Here is a 21,184-nt window from a genome sequence, read left to right as displayed (position 1 = left end):
ACGTTGCCCCTTCTGATTTAATCCATGTGGTTGAATGCTTTCATAGATCAAGCGGAACGCAGACATGCCTCATCCCGTCTAGTCTAGTGCGACAATCTACTAATGACGCTTGGCAAAAAATTTCTCTATTTACTACGATCCGTTACTTAATTGGCTGTCGGTTTGCAATTATTGATCAAGTAATTTCAACTGCTGAAGCTATCTCTAGTTTGCTTCAAAAATAAAACTTTTTGTATGAAAAAAGTCCTTTATTTATTAGGATGCAAAAATCTACTGCATTGCCTGTTGATAATAATTTCGTAGTTCCGGAAAAAATATTCGAGACACTTGGCTTATAGACATTGAGAAATAGAGGGAGACGAAATATGAAAAATATCACTTATATTTTGCGAGTGAAATAATTGAAAAGGTACACAAAATGAAACATTTTTCTAACTGTGTTCTTTGTAATTTATTCTTTTAGAGTAAGATTCGATCGGATATGTATCGATGTGCTAGAAAAAGTCTCGTTCGAGAATACTCCGATAATGACAATAGCGAAATTGAACAAAGAGTATATCCTCCATTCTCGGTGATGTGGAATTTTCAAATGGACGCGGATCATTGAAGACGTTATATCAGGTCTTGGGTAACGAAAATCAATACCAGAAAAAGATAGTTTTCTGTGCGATTCAATGAATGAAAACTTTCAGTTGTTATTTCTTTTATGCATGCATCAACCTTCACTGAGAAACATTTGTAAAAATAGAAATGTACTTTTTGAAATGTATTTTTTCTTTTATAATGTTTCAATACTAAGAAACCTATGGTATAATAAATCAAGGACATTTCTCACCAAAATTAGTCATTTAAAAAGACAACATTTATGTCAGCTTTTACAAATTCTGTAAAAATTCTGAAAAAATTGGATGGAACAATAACTAAATCACTACGTATATATAAAGTTTACGTATTAGTTTGCGTTTTTGTTTCAGAGTACAAAATAGAAGAAGATGTCGCATTGAAACGAATGAAACTTTGAAACAGCCAGCATCAAAAGCAGCAAGCTCGGTGAAATGAGACTTCCAGAGCATGACAGCGTTATTAACTCTCCCACACATTAGATACCACTTTTTATCATAAAACGCAAGAAAAATAAAGTTGTATAAAAAAATTTCAATGCTGGTTAATTTCAATACCAACAGGTCACAGAGAAGCGAAAAAGAGGGAATAAAAAACCTGTAGACTAAACTGTTTAGTATACTAGAAAGAAAAATTGTTTTGTTATAGCAAACTGCAAAATTATTCTCTTACGATCTTCATTCGCAAGCTTGATTTTCTTACTTATTTATTACTAATAATATTGATTATTGTTTAAAGAAACTTTTAGTGTAAAGTTAAGCGGTATCTTTGTTTTCCTCAATAACGAACAAAATTAAATTTTACGCCATAGGATTTCATTAACTTCAATTATTATTATAAGTTTTTGAACTTAGTTCCATGCAAAAGTTGAACTCTCAAACTCGTCTTAATGAAGATTATTCAGAACTGTTGAGCTTCAAAATAATTAAATACGGAAAGAAAGTACAAAGTTTTTTTTAGAAAACAAAATCCTCTCCAACATAACCTGAATTAAAGATAATGTATCAATCGAAAGTTAAATTCATTTTTCAAGGAAAATAAATTCAAAAGCTAGACATAGAATAGTTTGGTTCATTCATCTTTAATTCACTTAAATATTTAATTTTTTTTTTGCAGAGGAACAAATGGAAGAAAAACTATCACATATATGAATGCAACCTATTCGGCACTCTAGTCTTAAAAAAGTTGAGAGAATATTGATTCAAAGGCCATTCGGAAAAGCAAGTATAGAGCAATCCAATTCAGTTTGAGCAAAGTCTTTTCATTGATAAAATTCCAGTAAAAAGAATTTAAACCGCAGGAACGAATTTCTCTATTGTCGTCAATAGGAGCAGAAAACTTGCTTTTTTATATTCTCTAAAAGAATTATAACTCCGATTTTTGCGAAATGCAACATACTAGGCGGCCAATGTCGAACACAATAGACGATTCTTCCTATAAAAGCTAACCTCGCACCTCCTATGTTATGCGAACAAAACTTATCGCGAGAGGAAAAATTCAACTTTTCTGCTATTTCGATTATATATTTTACATTCCTTCTTGAAAGAATTTCGAGAAATATTCAGATTTAGAAGAAAATAAAAATCAATCCAAAGAATATAACGGGTTATTCAGAAGTACAATATGAATAATTCATCATTGAAAATGAGATAAAGAATGTAAAATATGGACTGTAACAATGTGCGCAACAAGCAAAAATAACTCGGACGTTCAAATTCTACCTCTTGAAAAGCGTAAACATTTTGAAAAGAATTAAATTTATTGATTTAAAGTTTTATTCTCGATTCAAAAATGAACCCGAGGCGAAATTTAAGGCCTACTTTTCTAGGAGTAAAGTAGGGTTAAGCTTTAGCTGCCTGGAATGTGCGTAAATTTCCCTTTTTTTTACTTTTGAATTCAAAGTAGGGCCTGAAAATTAATTAAAATATTGAAAATTTTAAAATTGCTCTATAATTCTATTAATTTTTTGAAAACGCTTCAAAATATATTAATTCTAGTTTTTAAAAGGTAATTAAAGAGAAATTGTGTGAAAACAAATTTCATTTTCCTTCAAAAAAGTATTTTTTTAATTAAACTAGGCCCTTCTTAGTAACCTAGCGTCAAGTTCCCTTTTCTCTATCATAGGATTCAACGGAGGGCCTACGGGAGTCTAATAGATCCAAAAGAGAGCTTATTCAGGTTCTAGGAGGAGTTAAAAAGGAAAATTCCTCTTTTAAAAGCTTTTACGTTATTCTGTCAAAATAAAAATATTTTCCTTGACAGTGAAAGATTTTATTAATTTTTTTTGAACAAAAAACTTTATCTGCGTACAAAATTTTCATTTCTTGATAAAGAATGAACTGAATATTAATATATATTTATTGTATGCATTCTTAATTTAGGAGATGAAAATAAAAAAGTGATTTTTACATAATATTTCCGCAAAATTCTTCAATTGTACGTAATATTTTATCTTTAAGAATAACAGTGATGAAATAAAGTGAAAATTCTGAAAGCATAAAACGATAAACCAGAAACAACAGCGAGGCATCTGTTATTGACGTGGGTCGGTGTTATTAAAAAAATGCCTACTATATGCAGCATATTATGATGTCGTCAATTTGAAACGAGTGTGTGCAGAGTCTCGTGTGCTTTCACGTTATCTATCACAATTTTAATACTCTTTCATTTGGCGTTCTTTCATTACCCATTTGTGTTCGCGTGTATTTCTCATTTTCTCCTGATGTGTAACACGGTCTAGGAATTAAACAAAATTTCCTGAGGGAAAAATTTTCGCTCGATAAAATTCATACCTAATAGAATAAAAGAAGAAAAAAGTCTTTCGTTATGTAATAAGAAAATGGAGTGATTTTTGTCCCATCAGCTAGCGCGCAATAAAATTCAAGCTTCTGAAATGAAACGTCACTAATTTAATTAGCAGTTCATTTCCGCCAGCAAGAATTTATCGAAATTAATGTCTGCGAATACGTTTGCGGTTCACAAAAAAAATATTAATTCTAGAGAGAGGAAGAGCGTTAACGTAACTAATTATGGAAAAATCAAAGGGAAGCGCAAGTAATGTGCTTTTCATAAAACAACGATTCACTCTCCCATTCAAATTATATATGCGAAATGCATATTTCCTTGCTATAATTTTATCCAGCTAAAACCAGCGTGGGAATAATTTCCTGTTGCAAACTCATGTAACAAAACTTTTAATGAATAAATCGGTCAAAAGGAACATTTTTTAAACATTACTTTCATAAGCTTTTGATATTGAAAATGTAGGTAAGATCACTCAGCGGCGCCATATTCGAAAAATCAAAAATGGTACATGAGACATTTTTTTGTTCTTTTTTTGCTATTTTTAGCCGCCAAAAATAATTTTTTTTCTCAACACCCTTCCAAGATACCAGGACGCCGCAAGCTTGCTGTTAACTCAGTGGTCAACACAGATAAATTCATTTCATTCAAAATTTCAATTGGATCATATTTTTTTGCTTTCAAATGGCACCCCAGTTGATTTTCTAAAATTAAAAATGGCGGATCTAATATGGCGGAATTTTCTTTAAGTCTATCAAATTCATTAAAAATTGTTACTCTGGGGTTTTTGGGGTCGCTGAATACGAATCTGATGTCACTTTTCAAAAATTTTAAAAAGCGGAACCAAAAAAGAAAATAAATTTTTAAAAACGTCTTGATTTAATAACAAAAAATTACTCGGGGAATTATGGGTTCGCTAATTACGAGTTTTTTTGGGTAGTAATAAGCGACGCTCCAAATTCCTGGCGAACAAATTTCAAGCAAAATCTGTTAAACAGGGAAAAAAACGCCATCTTTCTTAACAACTTCGAAATTATTTTAGATTTTTTTGCTCTTCGGTTTTTAACTGTAAAGTATTTTTTCTAACACACGCACCGAAAGTACACCATTTATTACCTGTAAAGGGGGAGAAAAGTAAGTCTTTCCCGGCGAGCGGGAGGGAAAGTTCCCTCCCCGTAACGTCAATTTTTATTTCTGTTGTTTATACAACATTAAGAATAACAAGAACAGCATATTATTGAATTTACTGTCAAACTATCGATTCGAAATATCGAGTTTAAGTTTAATGTTCATATTTCGATATATCGAATCAGAATTAAAATCGATAATCACGTAAACAATAGTGAACACTTTCTCCGCTTGGCGTCTCTGTATACGTTTGTTGTCATTCTGTCAATTCTGTTGATCATTAATAACATAATTTAATCTCAATGTAGACGACTTACTATAGAAGTTATATTTTTCGATAAAATTTAATAATAAAATACCGTTTTTAGAAAAATTAACATTCTTTATTTTTAATCTATGTACTTTCGGTATGTGTGTTAGAAAAAATAGTATGTGCAACTCGGGAGGAAAATGATTTCCGTTTCGGAACCATTTTCTTCCCTAGATGCACAATATACTATTCTTAACAACTTAGAAACATTTTAGATTTTTTTGCTCTTCGGTTTTTAACTGTAAAGTATTTTCTTAACAACTTGGAAACATTTTAGATTTTTTTGCTCTTCGGTTTTTAGCTGTAAAGTATTTTCTTAACAACTTGGAAACATTTTAGATTTTTTTGCTCTTCGGTTTTTAACTTGAAACTATTATTCTAACAACTTAGAAAGTGAAGAGCAAAAAAATCTAAAATTTTTGTAAGTTGTTAAAAAAATAGTTTTAAATTAAAAATCAGAGAGCAAAATAATCAAAAAATTTTCTGAGTTTGAAAGAAAATACTATAAAATTAAAAACCGAAGAGCAAAAAAATCTAAAATAATTTCGAAGTTGTTAAGAAAGATGGCGTTTTTTTCCCTGTTTAACAGATTTTGCTTGAAATTTGTTCGCCAGGAATTTGGAGCGTCGCTTATTACTACCCAAAAAAACTCGTAATTAGTGAATCCATAATTCCCGAGTAATTTTTTGTTATTAAATCAAGACGTTTTTAAAAATTTATTTTCTTTTTTGGTTCCGCTTTTTAAAATTTTTGAAAAGTGACATCAGATTCGTATTCAGCGACCCCAAAAACCCCAGAGTAACAATTTTTAATGAATTTGATAGACTTAAAGAAAATTCCGCCATATTAGATCCGCCATTTTTAATTTTAGAAAATCAACTGGGGTGCCATTTGAAAGCAAAAAAATATGGTCCAATTGAAATTTTGAATGAAATGAATTTATCTGTGTTGACCACTGAGTTAACAGCAAGCTTGCGGCGTCCTGGTATCTTGGAAGGGTGTTGAGAAAAAAAATTATTTTTGGCGGCTAAAAATAGCAAAAAAAGAACAAAAAAATGTCTCATGTACCATTTTTGATTTTTTGAATGTGGCGCCGCTGAGTTATCTTACCTTGAAAATGTCTTTAATGCTTGTTAATAATGATGACTTACGTTATTTACTTCCAAGCAAAAATAACAACTGACGCAGAACTGGAGTAATATTTTTCATCTCATTCAAATAGCGATTGAGTTAAATACACTATTTAAAATCTCACTTTCAAGGTAAACGTGAATTTGTCGATTCTTGCGTTTGAAATCGTCTTCAAGTCTTTATTTGTGTTTGCAATCTCTCAGCGCAGCTAAGGGAAGTACTTAAAAAGCAATTAGTCACAGAGACACCTTGGTGCCGAACCAGATGATGAATGTTCACTATATTGATGCTAGGTGCACAATCTCGTAATGTTCGTTGGTATTTTATAATTGGTAAACATGAGTTGAGATATTCGTACGGACAGAATATCACCAGTTCATAAAAATTGACAGCGTAGCTACCTTTATTTTACATCAGCATCCTCAATCCCTTTAATAAACAATACAAAGAACAGAATTTAATTTATACAACTGTGCAATCATTATTGGACACATTCGAAAACGCCTTGGGCGTTACGATAAATAATTAAATTTCATTTAATATGTTGAAAATTGGGTACAATATAACTTACAAATATAGTATATTATTCAATTAATTTGCACGCAGAAATTATTTTAAATTGAACGTTAATTACAGATGGTTTCAGCTTCATATATTTTATGCAATCAATATAGCATGTATATTTATATTTTTAAAACATAGATAAATGACTTTCACCCTTACAACCCGTGCAGAAATTCGCCAACCTAGCCCTGACCTGGTTGAAATAGGGAACCCGACCGAGGCCAAAACCAGGCCCTGGTTGGGCCCCGGTTTTAATCGAGTTGAAGTTGGGCGCTCTTCTGTGGCCTCGAAATTCTTCCTTGAACATTAGAGAATGAAAAAATAAGGTCGATTGCATGAAAAAAAAATTTTTTAACAATTTAAACCAGGTTTTAAAAAAAAATGCAAAGTACCCAGTTTTTCCCCGATGGTGGGACAAAACCGGGTACTATCAAGAAAATATATAAATCATGGAATATTCTTTAACTTTTTGTTTAATTAATATTCAATAAAATTAATTTAAATATATTATATTAATAATGAATAACAGCAGTTAAATCTTTTAAAACGAAATTTTTCATATTTTTATTAATTTTTTATCGTTTATTTATCGATATGGTAAACAATTGATATATCGAAAGTTAAACATCGATTTCGAAACATACATGTCGATTCTTTTGAGATATAATTTAAATATGTATAGAGTAATGCATTTAAATATATCCGATTTTGCCCCACCGTTCAGTACCCGGTTTTGCCCCGCACTGCATTTTTTAACAAAATGTAAAATTCTCAGCTTATTGTTAATAAATTCACAATTAATTTCAATGAAAATTACTCGTAAATAAATGCTGAAAAAGATATTATACTTGCCGAAACGAATATATTGACACAAAAAGTTTTTTAAGTGATTTACTTTCGATAAAAAATGGATTTTCTTTTGACCTAAAATTTAAAAGTCGCGTAAAATATAATAAATAAATTTTTATATAGTGGTTATACAATTAAAATCATGTTAGTTGTAATATAAAAGATATATGTAATGGGTGACACAAATGGAAATACCTATCATGGAAAACGGGGGGTGCCCCACTCTCCCCTAGGCACTGTCTTTATCAATGTTAAAAAATGTCGAAAAAAATGTTCCACTTTGCCACCATGATAGTTTAAAGAATGTGCTTTTTATTGTTCGTCGGTAATGTAGATTTCACGTCTAATCGAGACATGACCTTAATTTTTCTTCAAGACAAAGCAAGATAAAGAAGTCTTTCTTGAAATAGCTTATAGTTAATTTTCCCTCCAGGAAAATTAAACTGAATATCTGTAAATGGTATATTGTACTACATTTAGAGTTTGAACTTAATTAGTTCACTTTGACCCACGATTTTTCTCCGCGTGATACTCTCATATAGCGATTTGCCATCAGAGCTTTGACGCGTTGCAAAATTATGCAGCCCTTACGATTACACGCGCCATCCTCCACCATCAACCCTTAGTGTCCCTTGGCAATAGACTTCCGGATCGGCGAGTGGCTTCGTTAGATATCACCGGTGTTACTGACTGCCGTACACAAAACTCTCGCAGAGTTAAAGGCTATAACGGAATTGGAAGTCAAATTTCCGTTCAACTTTTGTCTCACTTTGTGTTACATCTCATATATTGGAAAGTTGCAAATTTTAACTTATTTTCAAATCAATTTGTTTAAAATTAAAAGTACCTATATTAATTGCCTTTTTTAATCCAAAATAAATCGATCGATGTACATAATTATATATTTAAGAATTTTTTTTGAGTAGGACTATTGTACCCAGATGGTATAAACCAGTGTTATCAATGTTCTCGAAAATACACCTTAGATAAGGTCATCTCCACATTTTCTTCATCTCTAACCGCTCTGCAATGATATGGAATTTAATCATAACTTGAGATTAAGTTAAGCAGCGCAGCAATACATTCATCAAAATATCACAAAAAGTACAATTAAATTAAAACATTTGTTCATTAACAGCATGCAATTATTAAATCCACAATTTTAATTTTATCGGAAACTTTACTCTTAAAATATTAAATGGATTAAACTCAGATTTTGGAGTGTTTAAAATATGATGAAGAACGATGATATGATGTTATGTACGAAAATTGTGATATTTTGTTGAATTAATTATTATAATATATACTTTGGAAATTTGTAGAAATGTGAGGTTAGGAGAGACGTCAAGTTCATTATTTTACAATAATTAATTCAACAAAATGTCTCAGCCCTTCCTCATCATATTTTAGACTTTTCCACAAAATCTCAGATCAATCCATTGAATATTTTAAGAGTCAAGTTACCGACAAAATTAACATTATACATTATAAATGTAATAAAATAATAAGAAAGTTATTTGCCCGAAAGACAAATTTCAAGAATGACCATATTCCCGCAGGTTTTTAAACCTGAAAAAATTTTTTAAATCAATTAAAAAATCAATATTATTTAATGTAATGTGTGTAAACCACATTTTCTCCGGGTTCACTGGATACAGTAATCACCCGAGACATACAAGTTTTCCCTCGAACTCTTACACAATCCCAGTAAGTTTTTCCTTTTCCCCTTCTCGAATCACAGAAAAAACCTGAACTCAAAATGATAGCGTATGCTACTCATTTTGATATGCAGCAAAAATGAGTCAGGTTGGTGGCGCCACTGTCTATGTCGTTTAGCATTGACTCATTTTTGCTGCATATCAAAATGAGACTAAGTTTTTTCTGTGATGTTGGTAAATAAATCCATCCATTATTAATTTCGTACCAAGATTTACCTCATTATCTATGTCGAAATAAATTAATAAATAATTAATAAAAAAAAACACATAAAAAAGATGTAATAAACGATTGATATAAAATTACGGTTAGAAAAGTGACAGCAGTTTGAAAACATTTGAGTAGTTGCTATGGTAACATTCTACTTCGAAAAAAATGTCGATTCATAGTCGATGCATTTCGATAACATTTTTATTCGAGACTATTTATTTTTCGGGAAAATAGACATACGGGAATTTATTTTTCAGGAAAATTGACATTCGGGAAAAAGGTTTTCGGGAATATGGTCATTCGTGAAATTTAGTTTTCGGGGTATTGGCTTTCGGGTTTTCCGATTCGGGACTTTGACCGGGAATGGCTAAAATGAATTCTAATTTTTAAATTTATCCCTATCTCTGTGGACAATCTCTTCAGGTGTGTAGAAAACCATCTTTCAAGCATAAACAATAGAGTATATCAAAGCAGAGCTGAAGCATTTAGACCCTGAGGAAGCAATATCTGTTCTATCTTCAAGAAGACAGGATAAACATAGTAGAGAGCTCAAGTGGTTTGAGACACATCATCTCTAACGCTATTTTATTAACTGTAACATTGTTCTCTCAAGAAATGCAAAAGCAGTTTTAATAATAAACATAGTCTCATCCAAAAACAATGAAACCCAATTCACTCTTGTATAATATTTTATTCTTTTTGTTTAGAAATAAATTAATTTTGAAAGTAAAATACCTAATTATAAGAACCCAACCAAAAATTTCAGTATTATACCAGAGTTAACTACTGGCGCAGTACTGGTTCAGTATTGGCTACCGAGGCTGGGCAGTCTGTACTGATCCAGTACTGGTATTTTCATTGTATCAGTACTGGTACAGTACTACCCTTCCAGTACTGGCAAATCAGTACTGAGCCGATATTGAGCCAGTACTGGCTCAAATATATTTTCTTTTTGATTAATACTATAGTTTACAAAAAGTTCTAAAGTGAACCTGATAAACCTTTTTGTTTAAATATTTTGTTCATAAAAATTTTTTCACTTTGATTTTATTTTTGAAAATTAAGTACTGAACCAGTAGTGGTTACCAGTACTGGTGCCAACTCTGGCAGCCAATACTGGTAAAATGTTATCATCCCAAAGTTACGCCAACTCTGGCGCCAATACTGGGTACCAGTACTGCGCCAACACTTGTCAGTACTGCGCCAGTACTGCGCCATTAGTAAATTTTTGATTGGGAATGTTTATTTTAAGACTAAAACAATAGGTTTAGATAACTGTGTCTAATAAAATAAAAAGTCTGACGAGATATTGAACAGTAACTCACGAGATTCAGAAATAAAAATTTTTAGTACACATTTGAACGAGGAATAAAAACGAACGAGACTCATTGACGCAAAAGATCTGGATTTTGACATTTCTTGCACCGCTCCGAGTTCGATAAAGAACAGCTGGTGCAATACTGTGCCGCTTTTGAGAGTTATAGCCAATTGGATAAAGCCAATACTCGTAAACTGAAAAAGATGCCATAGCATTGGTTGTAATGCGACCGAAGAAGTTCATGGCTTCTGTGTACGTAAAAACGATAAAGCAGGAAAGAAACATTTTTCTTTGCGAGAGGTTCAAAGATTTGATACCTATTCCTCAAAGATCTTTTACAGATCATAAAACGTTTCTTTTCTAACCCACAAAGATTTTCCATTTACTTTTATTCTTTCAGTCTATTAAATATTAAATTTGCCTTTTTTCCACTTTCCCAATCAAAAATTTACTAATGGCGCAGTACTGGCGCAGTACTGACAAGTGTTGGCGCAGTACTGGTACCCAGTATTGGCGCCAGAGTTGGCGTAACTTTGGGATGATAACATTTTACCAGTATTGGCTGCCAGAGTTGGTACCAGTACTGGTAACCACTACTGGTTCAGTACTGGCTGAGTACTGACAGTTTTGTAATTTATTGTATACGATAAGAAAGCTTTAACTGTAACAGAAATAAAGTTTCACTGCAATAGTGAAACTTATCTCTGCTCCAGGTAATGCTTTTTTGGTATACTTAGGAAAAAGTGTCTGAAATTTTTAGTAACCCAACACAAATTAAATATTAATTAAATTAGTCAACTAACTAATTAATATTTTATTATATAAAATCGAAAACACCAAGAATTTTCATTCCTTCTTATAATATATATTGCAAATTATTATTTTAAAAAATCAAAAAATAAATATAAAAATATGTTTATTTTAAAACCAAGTTTTTATAATATATAAAAACTGGTCAGTAAAAATAAAAATGTTTATAAAATAATTATAATGTATATAATTATACAATTAGCTATTTAATTATCGTTTAAAATTTTTTTTGGTTCATTGCATATCTGAAAACAATAAGAAAATCTTGCAAAATATTTTGGAATTGGTCTCAGGAAACTTTTTGTTTAAATAATTTTACCTACAAAAAAGCAAAATAAAATACATTTTAATTTTAAAAAATAAAATCAAGGTGGAAAAATTTTATAAACAAAAAGATTCATCAGGTTCACTCTAGAACGTTTGGTAAACTAGTATTAATCAAAAAGAAAATCTATTTTAGTCAGTACTGGCTCAATATCGGCACAGTACTGGTTTTCCAGTACTGGGAGGGTGGTACTGCAACAGTACTGATACAATGAAAATACCAGTACTGGTTCAGTACAGACTGCCCAGTCTCGGCAGCCAATACGGAACCAGTACTGCGCCAGTAGTCAACTCTGGTATAATACTGAAATTTTTGGTTGGGTTTAGATTCAAAATAGAGCCTAAAAATTGATTAAATTATTGAACATTTTCAAATTGCTCTAATTCTATTAATTTTTTGAAAACGCTTCTCCATTATTGGATTCAAAGGAGGGTCAACGGGAGTCTAATAGATCCAAAAGAGGGCTTATTCATGTTCTAGGAGGAGCTAAAGAGGATTTAAATTTCAAGATTCATTAAAGTTTTATAAATCTTGAATTTTGCAATTCAATAATTACAATTAATGCAATAATTACATAGCATTCATTGGAGAGAAACTAGTGAAATCTGATAATTTATAATTACGTGTAAGACAATCCGAAACATGGAATTTCTTAAGTCAAACTGCATTCAACATGCGAAGATGTTGAATTTCTCATATATACCTGAAGGGACATCTCCTTTAATTAGAAACTGAACCAACATTGTCGTCTACTCTACGAATTCAGTGAGGTAGTAATTTAGTCCAATAGATTGTATCATAGTAAACATAGAGACTGCTTTCAACTGGATTAGAAACTCCAATTGAACATGCTGTCTTTTCTTAGCTCCAATTATTGCATGCTCGAGACCAATGTAAGATGAACACTCGTAGTAATTATCTGAACAAGGTATGCAAGACTCCTTTAATTTACTTTGATCAAGTGAATATGAAAATGCTAATTAACTCAAAAGAATTCAAGTTTTACTGTCTTTGTAGGTATATATCACAGTTGAACCCTTTATTATTCCATAGCACTTTTATCAAACACACTACAAAAGTATATTACTCGGACATAAATAAGAAAAATTTGTAAAAAGTAATTTAGCACTGAGATGTAATTTTTCCATCACTTTGAAGAATAAGACAAACAAAATGACTCTCTTTTCATTTTGAAATGTTCTTTCTCTTATTCAGTTCCGTAAGTTTTCTAGAGAGTGCAGGGGTTGGGATGGATAGTGAAGAAATACGAGGCACCTTAAAGGCTCCCAGCTCGAAGATCTAGCAGTGGTTATCGCTTTGGGGCAACTACTGCAGAGCAAACATATAGTACAAGAAATTCGAAATGAGGTTGTTGTGCCATTTTACGGAAAACAATTTTCAGAAGAAAACCCAGTCTGAACTCGTTCTTAGCTAATTTCAAAAGATTCTGTCTCTTAAGTATTGATTTTCGGTAAAACTTATTCGAACTTATTTGAAGGTATGTAATAATTATGTACTCATTGCAATCTTTTATTACAAATTTTAATTAGATACTTCTATGGAATCAACTACCACGTCTCGCCATGCTTTCAGTTGCAAATGAAGATAATTCAATTATACTGTTTTGTTCATGAATTTTTCTTGTTTCTAAAATTTTAATTCATTAAATTTAAGAAAAAGTTCATACTAATTCTCTCTATTTTATAATAGCTTAGTACAAAGTGGCACGAATTTTGTTGCTTCTACACGGAAAAAAATTTCTTGTAGCAAAAAACACTACAAATTTCAGAAAAGACAATTCTATAAATTGTCATGTAGACTATAAGAAAATTGTGTTTCAAACACACAAATTGGAAGCAGTACTACCTGATTTGCGTTAGTACAGAGACATATAGCGCATGCGCAATGAATTGTATTGTGACACACTCTATGAAATTTGTTTGTTTCCCAAAACTCAGCGCTAGAGATCCTGTTGATAACACTAGAAATTTTTTTCCATGTATAGAGGTCAGTAACAGTGTAGGGGTTTAAATATCCAAACTTTCAACTAAATTCTGTTTCTAAATTTGAAAAATAAAAATATGTTGTTTATTTCTCTTTAGTACAATACTTTTATACAGAATTGACCATAAAGCTGAGCAAAGAAGTACACGTCAAGAAAGTGTCGGCTTTGAGAAATGAATCGGCTTATTCTACGGATTACAGTCGGTGATGTAATGCAACGCTGCGCGACATTCGGCTTTTCAAACCGAAAGAGCATTGTTAAAATAAGTTTATTTCTCTCTAAAAGTAAAATCTAAACGTTGAATTTTATATCCCTAAATTATAGGAAACATAAAAATAGGTCATTTTCACAACATAGAGTAAAAAATTTGAAAAAAAATTCTTGTAAAGAGGGTTTTTGCTAAAGAGAAAAATCCAATATTATCACTCTACACTTAAAGAAATTTTTCGTTATTACTGCCATAATTCTAGCTGTTTCTGTCATATCGTATAACTATTTTCTAACTCGTATAGTATATTTTTGCTGCGTATTTTTTTAAACATCAGTAGAGGGTAGGTCCACGTATATTTGATATTGCTTGACAATGAAAAATATACTTTTAATTGTTTAGATAACGTGGAGCCTAAGAGAATAAGGTATTTTAATACACTGGATTTTGTAATCCTTCTGCAAATTATTCATATTAGGGTGAAAATTTCCCAACTGGGCCACCTAAAACTGACTTTTCAAATTTAAAAAATTTTTTTTCATAATCTACTGCAGGAAGCCGAATTAAAAATGTTCCTGAAATGCGTTTTTAAAAAAATTAATTTTTTAATTATTTATTAACAATTGAATATTTCATTACCTTTCCACTAAATATGCAATTACTCTGTTGCTTGTTAATGAAATTTAATAAAATTTGGTGAGTATATTGAAAAATTATGTCTCTTTGAAATGCAATAGAAATTTCAATTAACCTTTATTGTTTATGCAAAAAATTGTTTATTTAATAAACAAATGAACATTTAAACTATTTCTCATATGTTTAGGAAAAAATTTTAAAAACTACATATTTTTAGAAGGCGTAGAAACTGAACAAAATGTATTAGATGGATCAAAGCTTTGTTAATACAACAAATTGTATTGCTGATTTAACAATTTAGTTTTGTTATTTCAACTGTTCCATAACAATATTGTTTGTTCATCAAACAATTCTGTTTGTTCACCGAACAATCCAAATAGTTTTAATAACAATTCCATTTGAACAGTTTTTTTTGGTCCAAAAAACAAATAGAACTGCGGGTTCTATATTGGCAATCCGGAATTGTTGTGTGGGACTTAATTTTTAGTAACCACAACAATTCTTTTTTCTCCTTGTAGGTATACTATGATGCATAATTATAAATAATGTATTTTATATGTATTGTATTTTCTCTCTGTGCCTTTGTGACTGAATCAAACAAGTGTTTGATTAAATTTAGTCCAATTAAAGATATTGAATTGAAGTAAATTTACAAAATGCAATTATGTAACTAACTAAATTTGACCTATTAAATTTAACGCTTTAACTTTCTCTTAAACTGCGATTTAATATTTTTAACCTGTTTTTAGTAATAAGTTGAACGAACTTGTTCAGAGGAGTTATTTAAAAGTTATTCCGAAGAATTTATGACAAAAATAATAGAGTTGTAGAACGTCAAAACTGCTTTTACATGAATAAATTTTAAATATTATGTACTTTAACAAGTGTCGAAATAAGCAATTGGACAGACAAGTGTTTGAAAACAGTAGAGCACAATTTCTCTGCTTCTCTTGAGTTGGAGTTCGTCTAGACGTATGACGAAACGAAAACAAACATTTCCTATGGAAGTGGGTTTAGAGTTTATTTTTATCAGTATGAGTTGAGTTTGAGATTCTCGTCTGTTTCTCTTTTTCTGAAGCCGGGGGGGTTGATATGAAAAATTTATGCCGGGATTAGCGCGAGCAGGTCGGACAAGGAACTGGCCACATATATAGAGATAAGAGAAGATTGGCGTGAATCTGTCTTTTTCACTCTCCTCGAATGATGCGTGCAACACAGAAATGGAGGGTTTCTCGGAGTAAAAGAAAAGGGAACCCCAAGTCGACTAGCCCCTTACAAAGCGATTTCCAGTCAAGCAAGAACTCATTCTCCCGACCTAAGTACGGCTCTCGAGAATAATTCCTCCGACGTGCAATTTCGAATTCTCATTATCGACGCTTCACATTCAATTTACCCCACCCAACTGCTTCCAGTTATCTATTAATGCTGTTCCAAAGTACTTTTCAGACATTACCTTTTAAATTCCGATAAACATTTATTGGATATATTTAGAAAAATTATTTTCAAATTTTTAATTTATTCAATTAGTCCCCGTCGACAAGACCGAACACAATAAATAAGAAAATTGTTCAAATTTCAAAATGGAATATTATTTATCTTCTACAACATGTAACTCGACTGTATAACTATGACATTGATCTTTAATAAAAACATATTTAATAATATTTCAGAGAAATGAAAAGAAAGCAAAAAGTAAAAGGTGCAACATTGACAATTGCTGTTTTCTTTGACAAAAAGCTGTATCAATTACATATTATTATCAAAAGAAAAAACACTTTCCTATTTACTCAAGGTCTTTGAGTCTTCTGATGTGATAAATGGACTTCTTCCTTGGTCGTATTTCAACAAAGTAAGTATCAAAGTATATAATTTGTCATGATGGATATTCATTAGTAATATACATACGTCAAATTTCAAGACTTTTCCAAGATGTTGAAAAATACACTAAAATCTTTCATTTCAAACAATGAATTTTAGAACAATTCATCAATAAAAAATTTCAACATTTTAGGTATTATAAATTTCAAAGGGCCTACTACAAATTTAAGGCCTACTTTACAAGGAGTAAAGTAGGGTCTTCCGCGTTTGGATTCAAACGAGGGCCTACGGGAATCTACAAGATCCAAAAGAGGGCCTATTTAGGTTCTAAGGGTAGCTAAAGAGGATTCAAATTTCGACTCGGGAAATAACGATTATATAGTTATCAATTTTTTGATTCAATAATAATATTATACAACCATATTTTATCGATAACGAACTTTTACATGTTAATAAGTAAACGCAAAAAGTTAAGAACACTAATTCAAAATTTTGAAAGAAGCTAAGAACTTTTCAGAAAATACACATTTTAAGAAAGTAATGAAAAGAAATCTACAGTACAACCTCTCAATAAAATATAATCTTTGATATGAAATTGGACGCTCTCTCACTTTCAAAACCATTAACAAAAATGATATGATTCTTTGTATTACTCACTATAAATCTCTGAACATAACAACATAAATCTAGAAAATTTATAATTCTTACAGTTATATTTACTTTTTATTTATAATTTATTTATTCATGATGAATTTATGATTAACTTAAAAGTATCAAATTAATATTAACATTTGGATCATTGAATTCATTTTTTGACGTGCGCGGAAAATTGTCTGGGTCCGAGCTCAGCCGCGCAAAGGTTAAATTAACTGTGTCTACAAATATTGTACTTCGTAATTATACGTTATTGTTTTCAAACTTAGGCACCCAAGTAATAAAATATTTTCACGTGGGAACTGTGTTCTTCATAAAAGAAATGTTAGAGAAATTTTCAAGATTCTTTCATAAAATTATGAATAGTTGTTAGATTTCAGGGATTTATATGATATTATTATTGATTTTAGATTAAATAATAATAGTGTTCTAATTGATAAATTATTACTGTAATCTTGAAAATGGATGTTAATGATGAAATGCATTGTGAAATTTGGAGTGTAATTATTATTGTAATCTGAGTTGAGTTGCACTGTGAAGTTTCGAGTGCAATTAACTAACTCTTAAATCGTTATTTTTGAATTTCCAAAATTCAAATTAAAGGTCCACCAATAATGCAATACAGTAATTAATTTTGTCTTATTGTTAGATAAGAATGAAACTAAACTGAAATATGGGAAACTTTCAGTCTGTCGAGATTGCTTTTTAAACTGCTGCCGAGCCTCACACAATGGAGCTTTCTAAACGTTCTACCCCTAACCACCAATGCGTAGTTTATTCAGGAGTTGGACTGTACTAAACATTGGAAAGTTGTCTCGATGTCTTGAATTCATAACCTAAAAAACGGCAAAAATAGCCTTATTTAATAATGTAGGTGTGTAAGAGGATTAAAAGCTTACCGCGGAAGCTTTGAAGTAGACGAGACACTGTTTAATGACATCCATGGTATCGCCTGTGAGACAAAAACTGATTCTGAGATGACGTCCTTTGCGACCAACTACAGAACAGAGTTTGGCTTGAACAAATGGATTCTGTGATCTCGAAGCAGCAGCCAGGAGAGGTGGTTGATGAGGAGCGGCGCTCATTAGACACTTCAACGAGTCCATCTCTCTTACCACGTTAATACCCCGTGGGTTTCCCGGCCGCTGAAAGGGGTCACCGAAACACCGTCCACATTTCTCACTCAAACCATCTTTTCACTTCCCACTTTGCGATCTCTAAAATTCACTCTTTCATGATTCATCTAATTTCCTATTCACTTTAACGTGAATAGAACAATTCCTTCAATTACCAAGGGACTACATTTCCGTGGAATCGGGGTTCGCAGTTGGTTTCTGCCGAGAAAATTGGAGTTTACTTATCGTTTTTGTATTCAGTGACCCGATACTGTTGCGGTAGTTTCATGTGATTGAGCGTTAGTTTGAGTTGTGCTCAAGACGCCTCAGGCGCTTTCTCAACGCTGCTGTGACATATGCCCGGACCTAATTCGGCTCCTAAAGGGAGAAGTGCTCTTTGTCGTCGTCACTACAGAATCACTTCTTTGGCAGAATTCTGCTTTGGGAAATTGCAATTTGCCAACAAGACGGTAAACTTCCAATTGCTCTCTGTACATCAAAAGACTTTGAAATTTCAAAACTTGAGTACATTCTCTGCCACATTTTTCAATATAAATTTAAAGTCCGTCTATTTAAAATCAATTTAATTACATTCTTCAGTAGAGAATCCATAATTTATTAACAACTTTTAACATAAAATCCACACTTGAAATCCTCTTATGGCTTCACTTGACAATATTCATCATCTGCTTCTCCTCGCACTTTTTCACTTGATAAATATCATTTACTTCGAACAGCAATTCGCAGGCTTCTGTATTTTATCGGAAATGGAGTAAATTTTCGATTTAGCTGAAGACCTCAAATCTTGAGTCTCAATAACCTGCGGAGTCGCGTAACGTGTAATGAGTTCACAAACTTCATAACAAATGATGCAAAGTCCAATAATGAGGAAGGTATCCATTGCTACGAACAATGATTGTTAATCTATCGGCTCTCGTATCGACGGTGTCAATCACAGCTGATTACTCGTTGCAAAGACACGCGAGAGGCACGTCAACGGCACCTTATTGGCGCTGGAGCCAATATTTACTGGAAATCCACTAAACTAATCTACTTTCACTGGGGCAGGGCCTGATCACATTAAACCGGCTGTTGCTGTGCATCAGGAGCACACTGGCGTCTATTGGATGCACGCGCGTTTCAGACGCAAATGAATCTCGACCGAGTCGCTAATCTGAAGCAATGATCGCAGACCCGCGCGGGTGGGAAAAGATTCCTTTTGGAAAGACTGAAGCGCGCAGTAGGTCAGAAGGACTCTCCGTCAAAGGACCCGCAACGTGGCCGAGAGGAGCAGGAGGAGGAGGAGAGATACACAGCGAGAAAGAGAAAGCGCGAGGAGAATGCGCGGGACACGAGTGGCTCGCATCGGGCCAACGTATGACTACCGGATATTGCCGCCGTGAGGGTGCGCCTTCGCGGGATGCTGGGCGACGGCGCGGCCCGCGGCGCCGCACCGCGTCTCCACCCAAACTGCCCCCCTTCACCCTCAACAATCCCTACAGCGAGGAGACCTCCTGCCACTTTTCGCTCTTATTCTTCAACCCCTTCATCCTTCCTTCCTTCCTTCCTCCCCATCACCCCTTCTTGGTATATCCTTGTTTGATCCTTATCTTCCTTCTCTCATTCACATACTCCTTCTTAACGATAGAAACAGACACTACCACTTGGGACACTTACTCTAACCTGATGCGCCAAAGAAAAAACTCTCCTGCATCATTTAAGTAGTTAAATGTGCTCTTCTTAACTGTCGTCTCTTATAAATTCTCTCACGCACTCAGGTCCACCTTTTGCTTCACTATGCTTCCAGCAATTTCTCAAAACTTTTATAGTTATCATCACAATGATAACTCGCCAATTTAATATCTCGTGTGAAAATGCAATCTTTAAATTTTGAATACTGATATCATCATTCTATAACACATCAATCTATGTATCAATATTGTATATCGAGTTTTAATTTACCATAATCAGTCTCCTTTAATCAAGAAACACTTATTTCGAATATTTTGTAACTGGCATCATTCATATTGAGTTATTTGTATTTCTATATAATTTGTGGGTCAATTCTATCAAAAGTTGTACGATTTTGAAACCAAAAAAAGCATTTTTTTAAAAACAGTTCCTAAAGAAGTTGAAAAAAAGTCGTAATTTTTGAAAAATACTTTTATTGTACATAAAAGTTTAAATAAAAATTAAAAACTTAATTCTTGATAATGAGGATTTCTACCATTTTTAAGTTTTTAAAAGTCAATAACTTGTCAATCTTTAGATTATGTAATAGAGCTTATATGGAAATTTGATACCAAAATATTAGAAAAATCACATATTTCAATATTTTCAATTCGAGAAATGTTAATAACTGTGGATAGTTTGACAGCAGAATACTTTGACGTGTTCCAAAAAACTCTAGATAATGAAAAGAAAACAATTGTTTCGATAAAAAAGTCGAACGCCAAAAAAATGAGTTTATTATTGATTAATTGTATTCAAAGAAATCTATTTTTATCTATGTTTTATAAACTAAAGTTGTATTTTATGTGAAAAAACTATTTTACAGAATAAGGTATTATTTGGCGACAAGAGTTAAATTTGAGCACGATCAGCAAGGTACCTGAGGAAGTGCGAAAGTGTAATGGCTGTGATGTGGCTTACATTGTTAATAGAGACGTATAAGCGGTCTTTACGAGAATGACATTTAGCTGCAAGCTACTAAACGGGACAGCTGCCTTACAGCAGAGAATGTTACTTGTGAGAGCTAATTTCAGAATGGAGATGCGGCGACATAGTTAGAGTCGAGCCGATCGAGAGGAAATGTCTGCGTGGAATGCAACTATTTTCCTCTACTGGTAAGAAACATTGCCTTTATCAGTACAAAAGTTTAATATTGATAGCGCATTCAAATGGAAAATGGAACACGTCGCTGTTAATATAAGCATATTATATTCTGCGCTGCTGACAGAAAAC

General features: G+C 32.3%; 1 protein-coding gene across 10 annotated transcripts in view; it reads right to left on the bottom strand.

Moving 5' to 3' along the window:
* LOC127288836 (neurobeachin) overlaps positions 1–19,605 on the bottom strand; it is a 221,068-nt gene extending 201,463 nt beyond the window's left edge. For 6 of the 10 annotated variants that reach the window (XM_051316509.1, XM_051316512.1, XM_051316513.1 and 3 more), the window contains exon 1: positions 18,005–19,604. In XM_051316509.1, the coding sequence (XP_051172466.1) occupies positions 18,005–18,211 (207 nt within the window). In that variant the 5' untranslated portion in view covers positions 18,212–19,604. Of the gene's footprint in view, positions 1–18,004 lie in introns of all 10 variants that reach the window. The other 4 variants (XM_051316506.1, XM_051316511.1, XM_051316507.1 and 1 more) reach the window with 1 other exon arrangement.
* Positions 19,606–21,184: the final 1,579 nt, after the last annotated feature.

This window comes from Leptopilina boulardi, unplaced genomic scaffold, assembly GCF_019393585.1.
Source record: "Leptopilina boulardi isolate dan_hultmark-lab unplaced genomic scaffold, ZJU_Lbou_2.1 LbouV2_396, whole genome shotgun sequence".
NCBI lineage: Eukaryota > Metazoa > Arthropoda > Insecta > Hymenoptera > Figitidae > Leptopilina > Leptopilina boulardi.
This window is presented reverse-complemented; position numbering and strand designations above follow the sequence as displayed.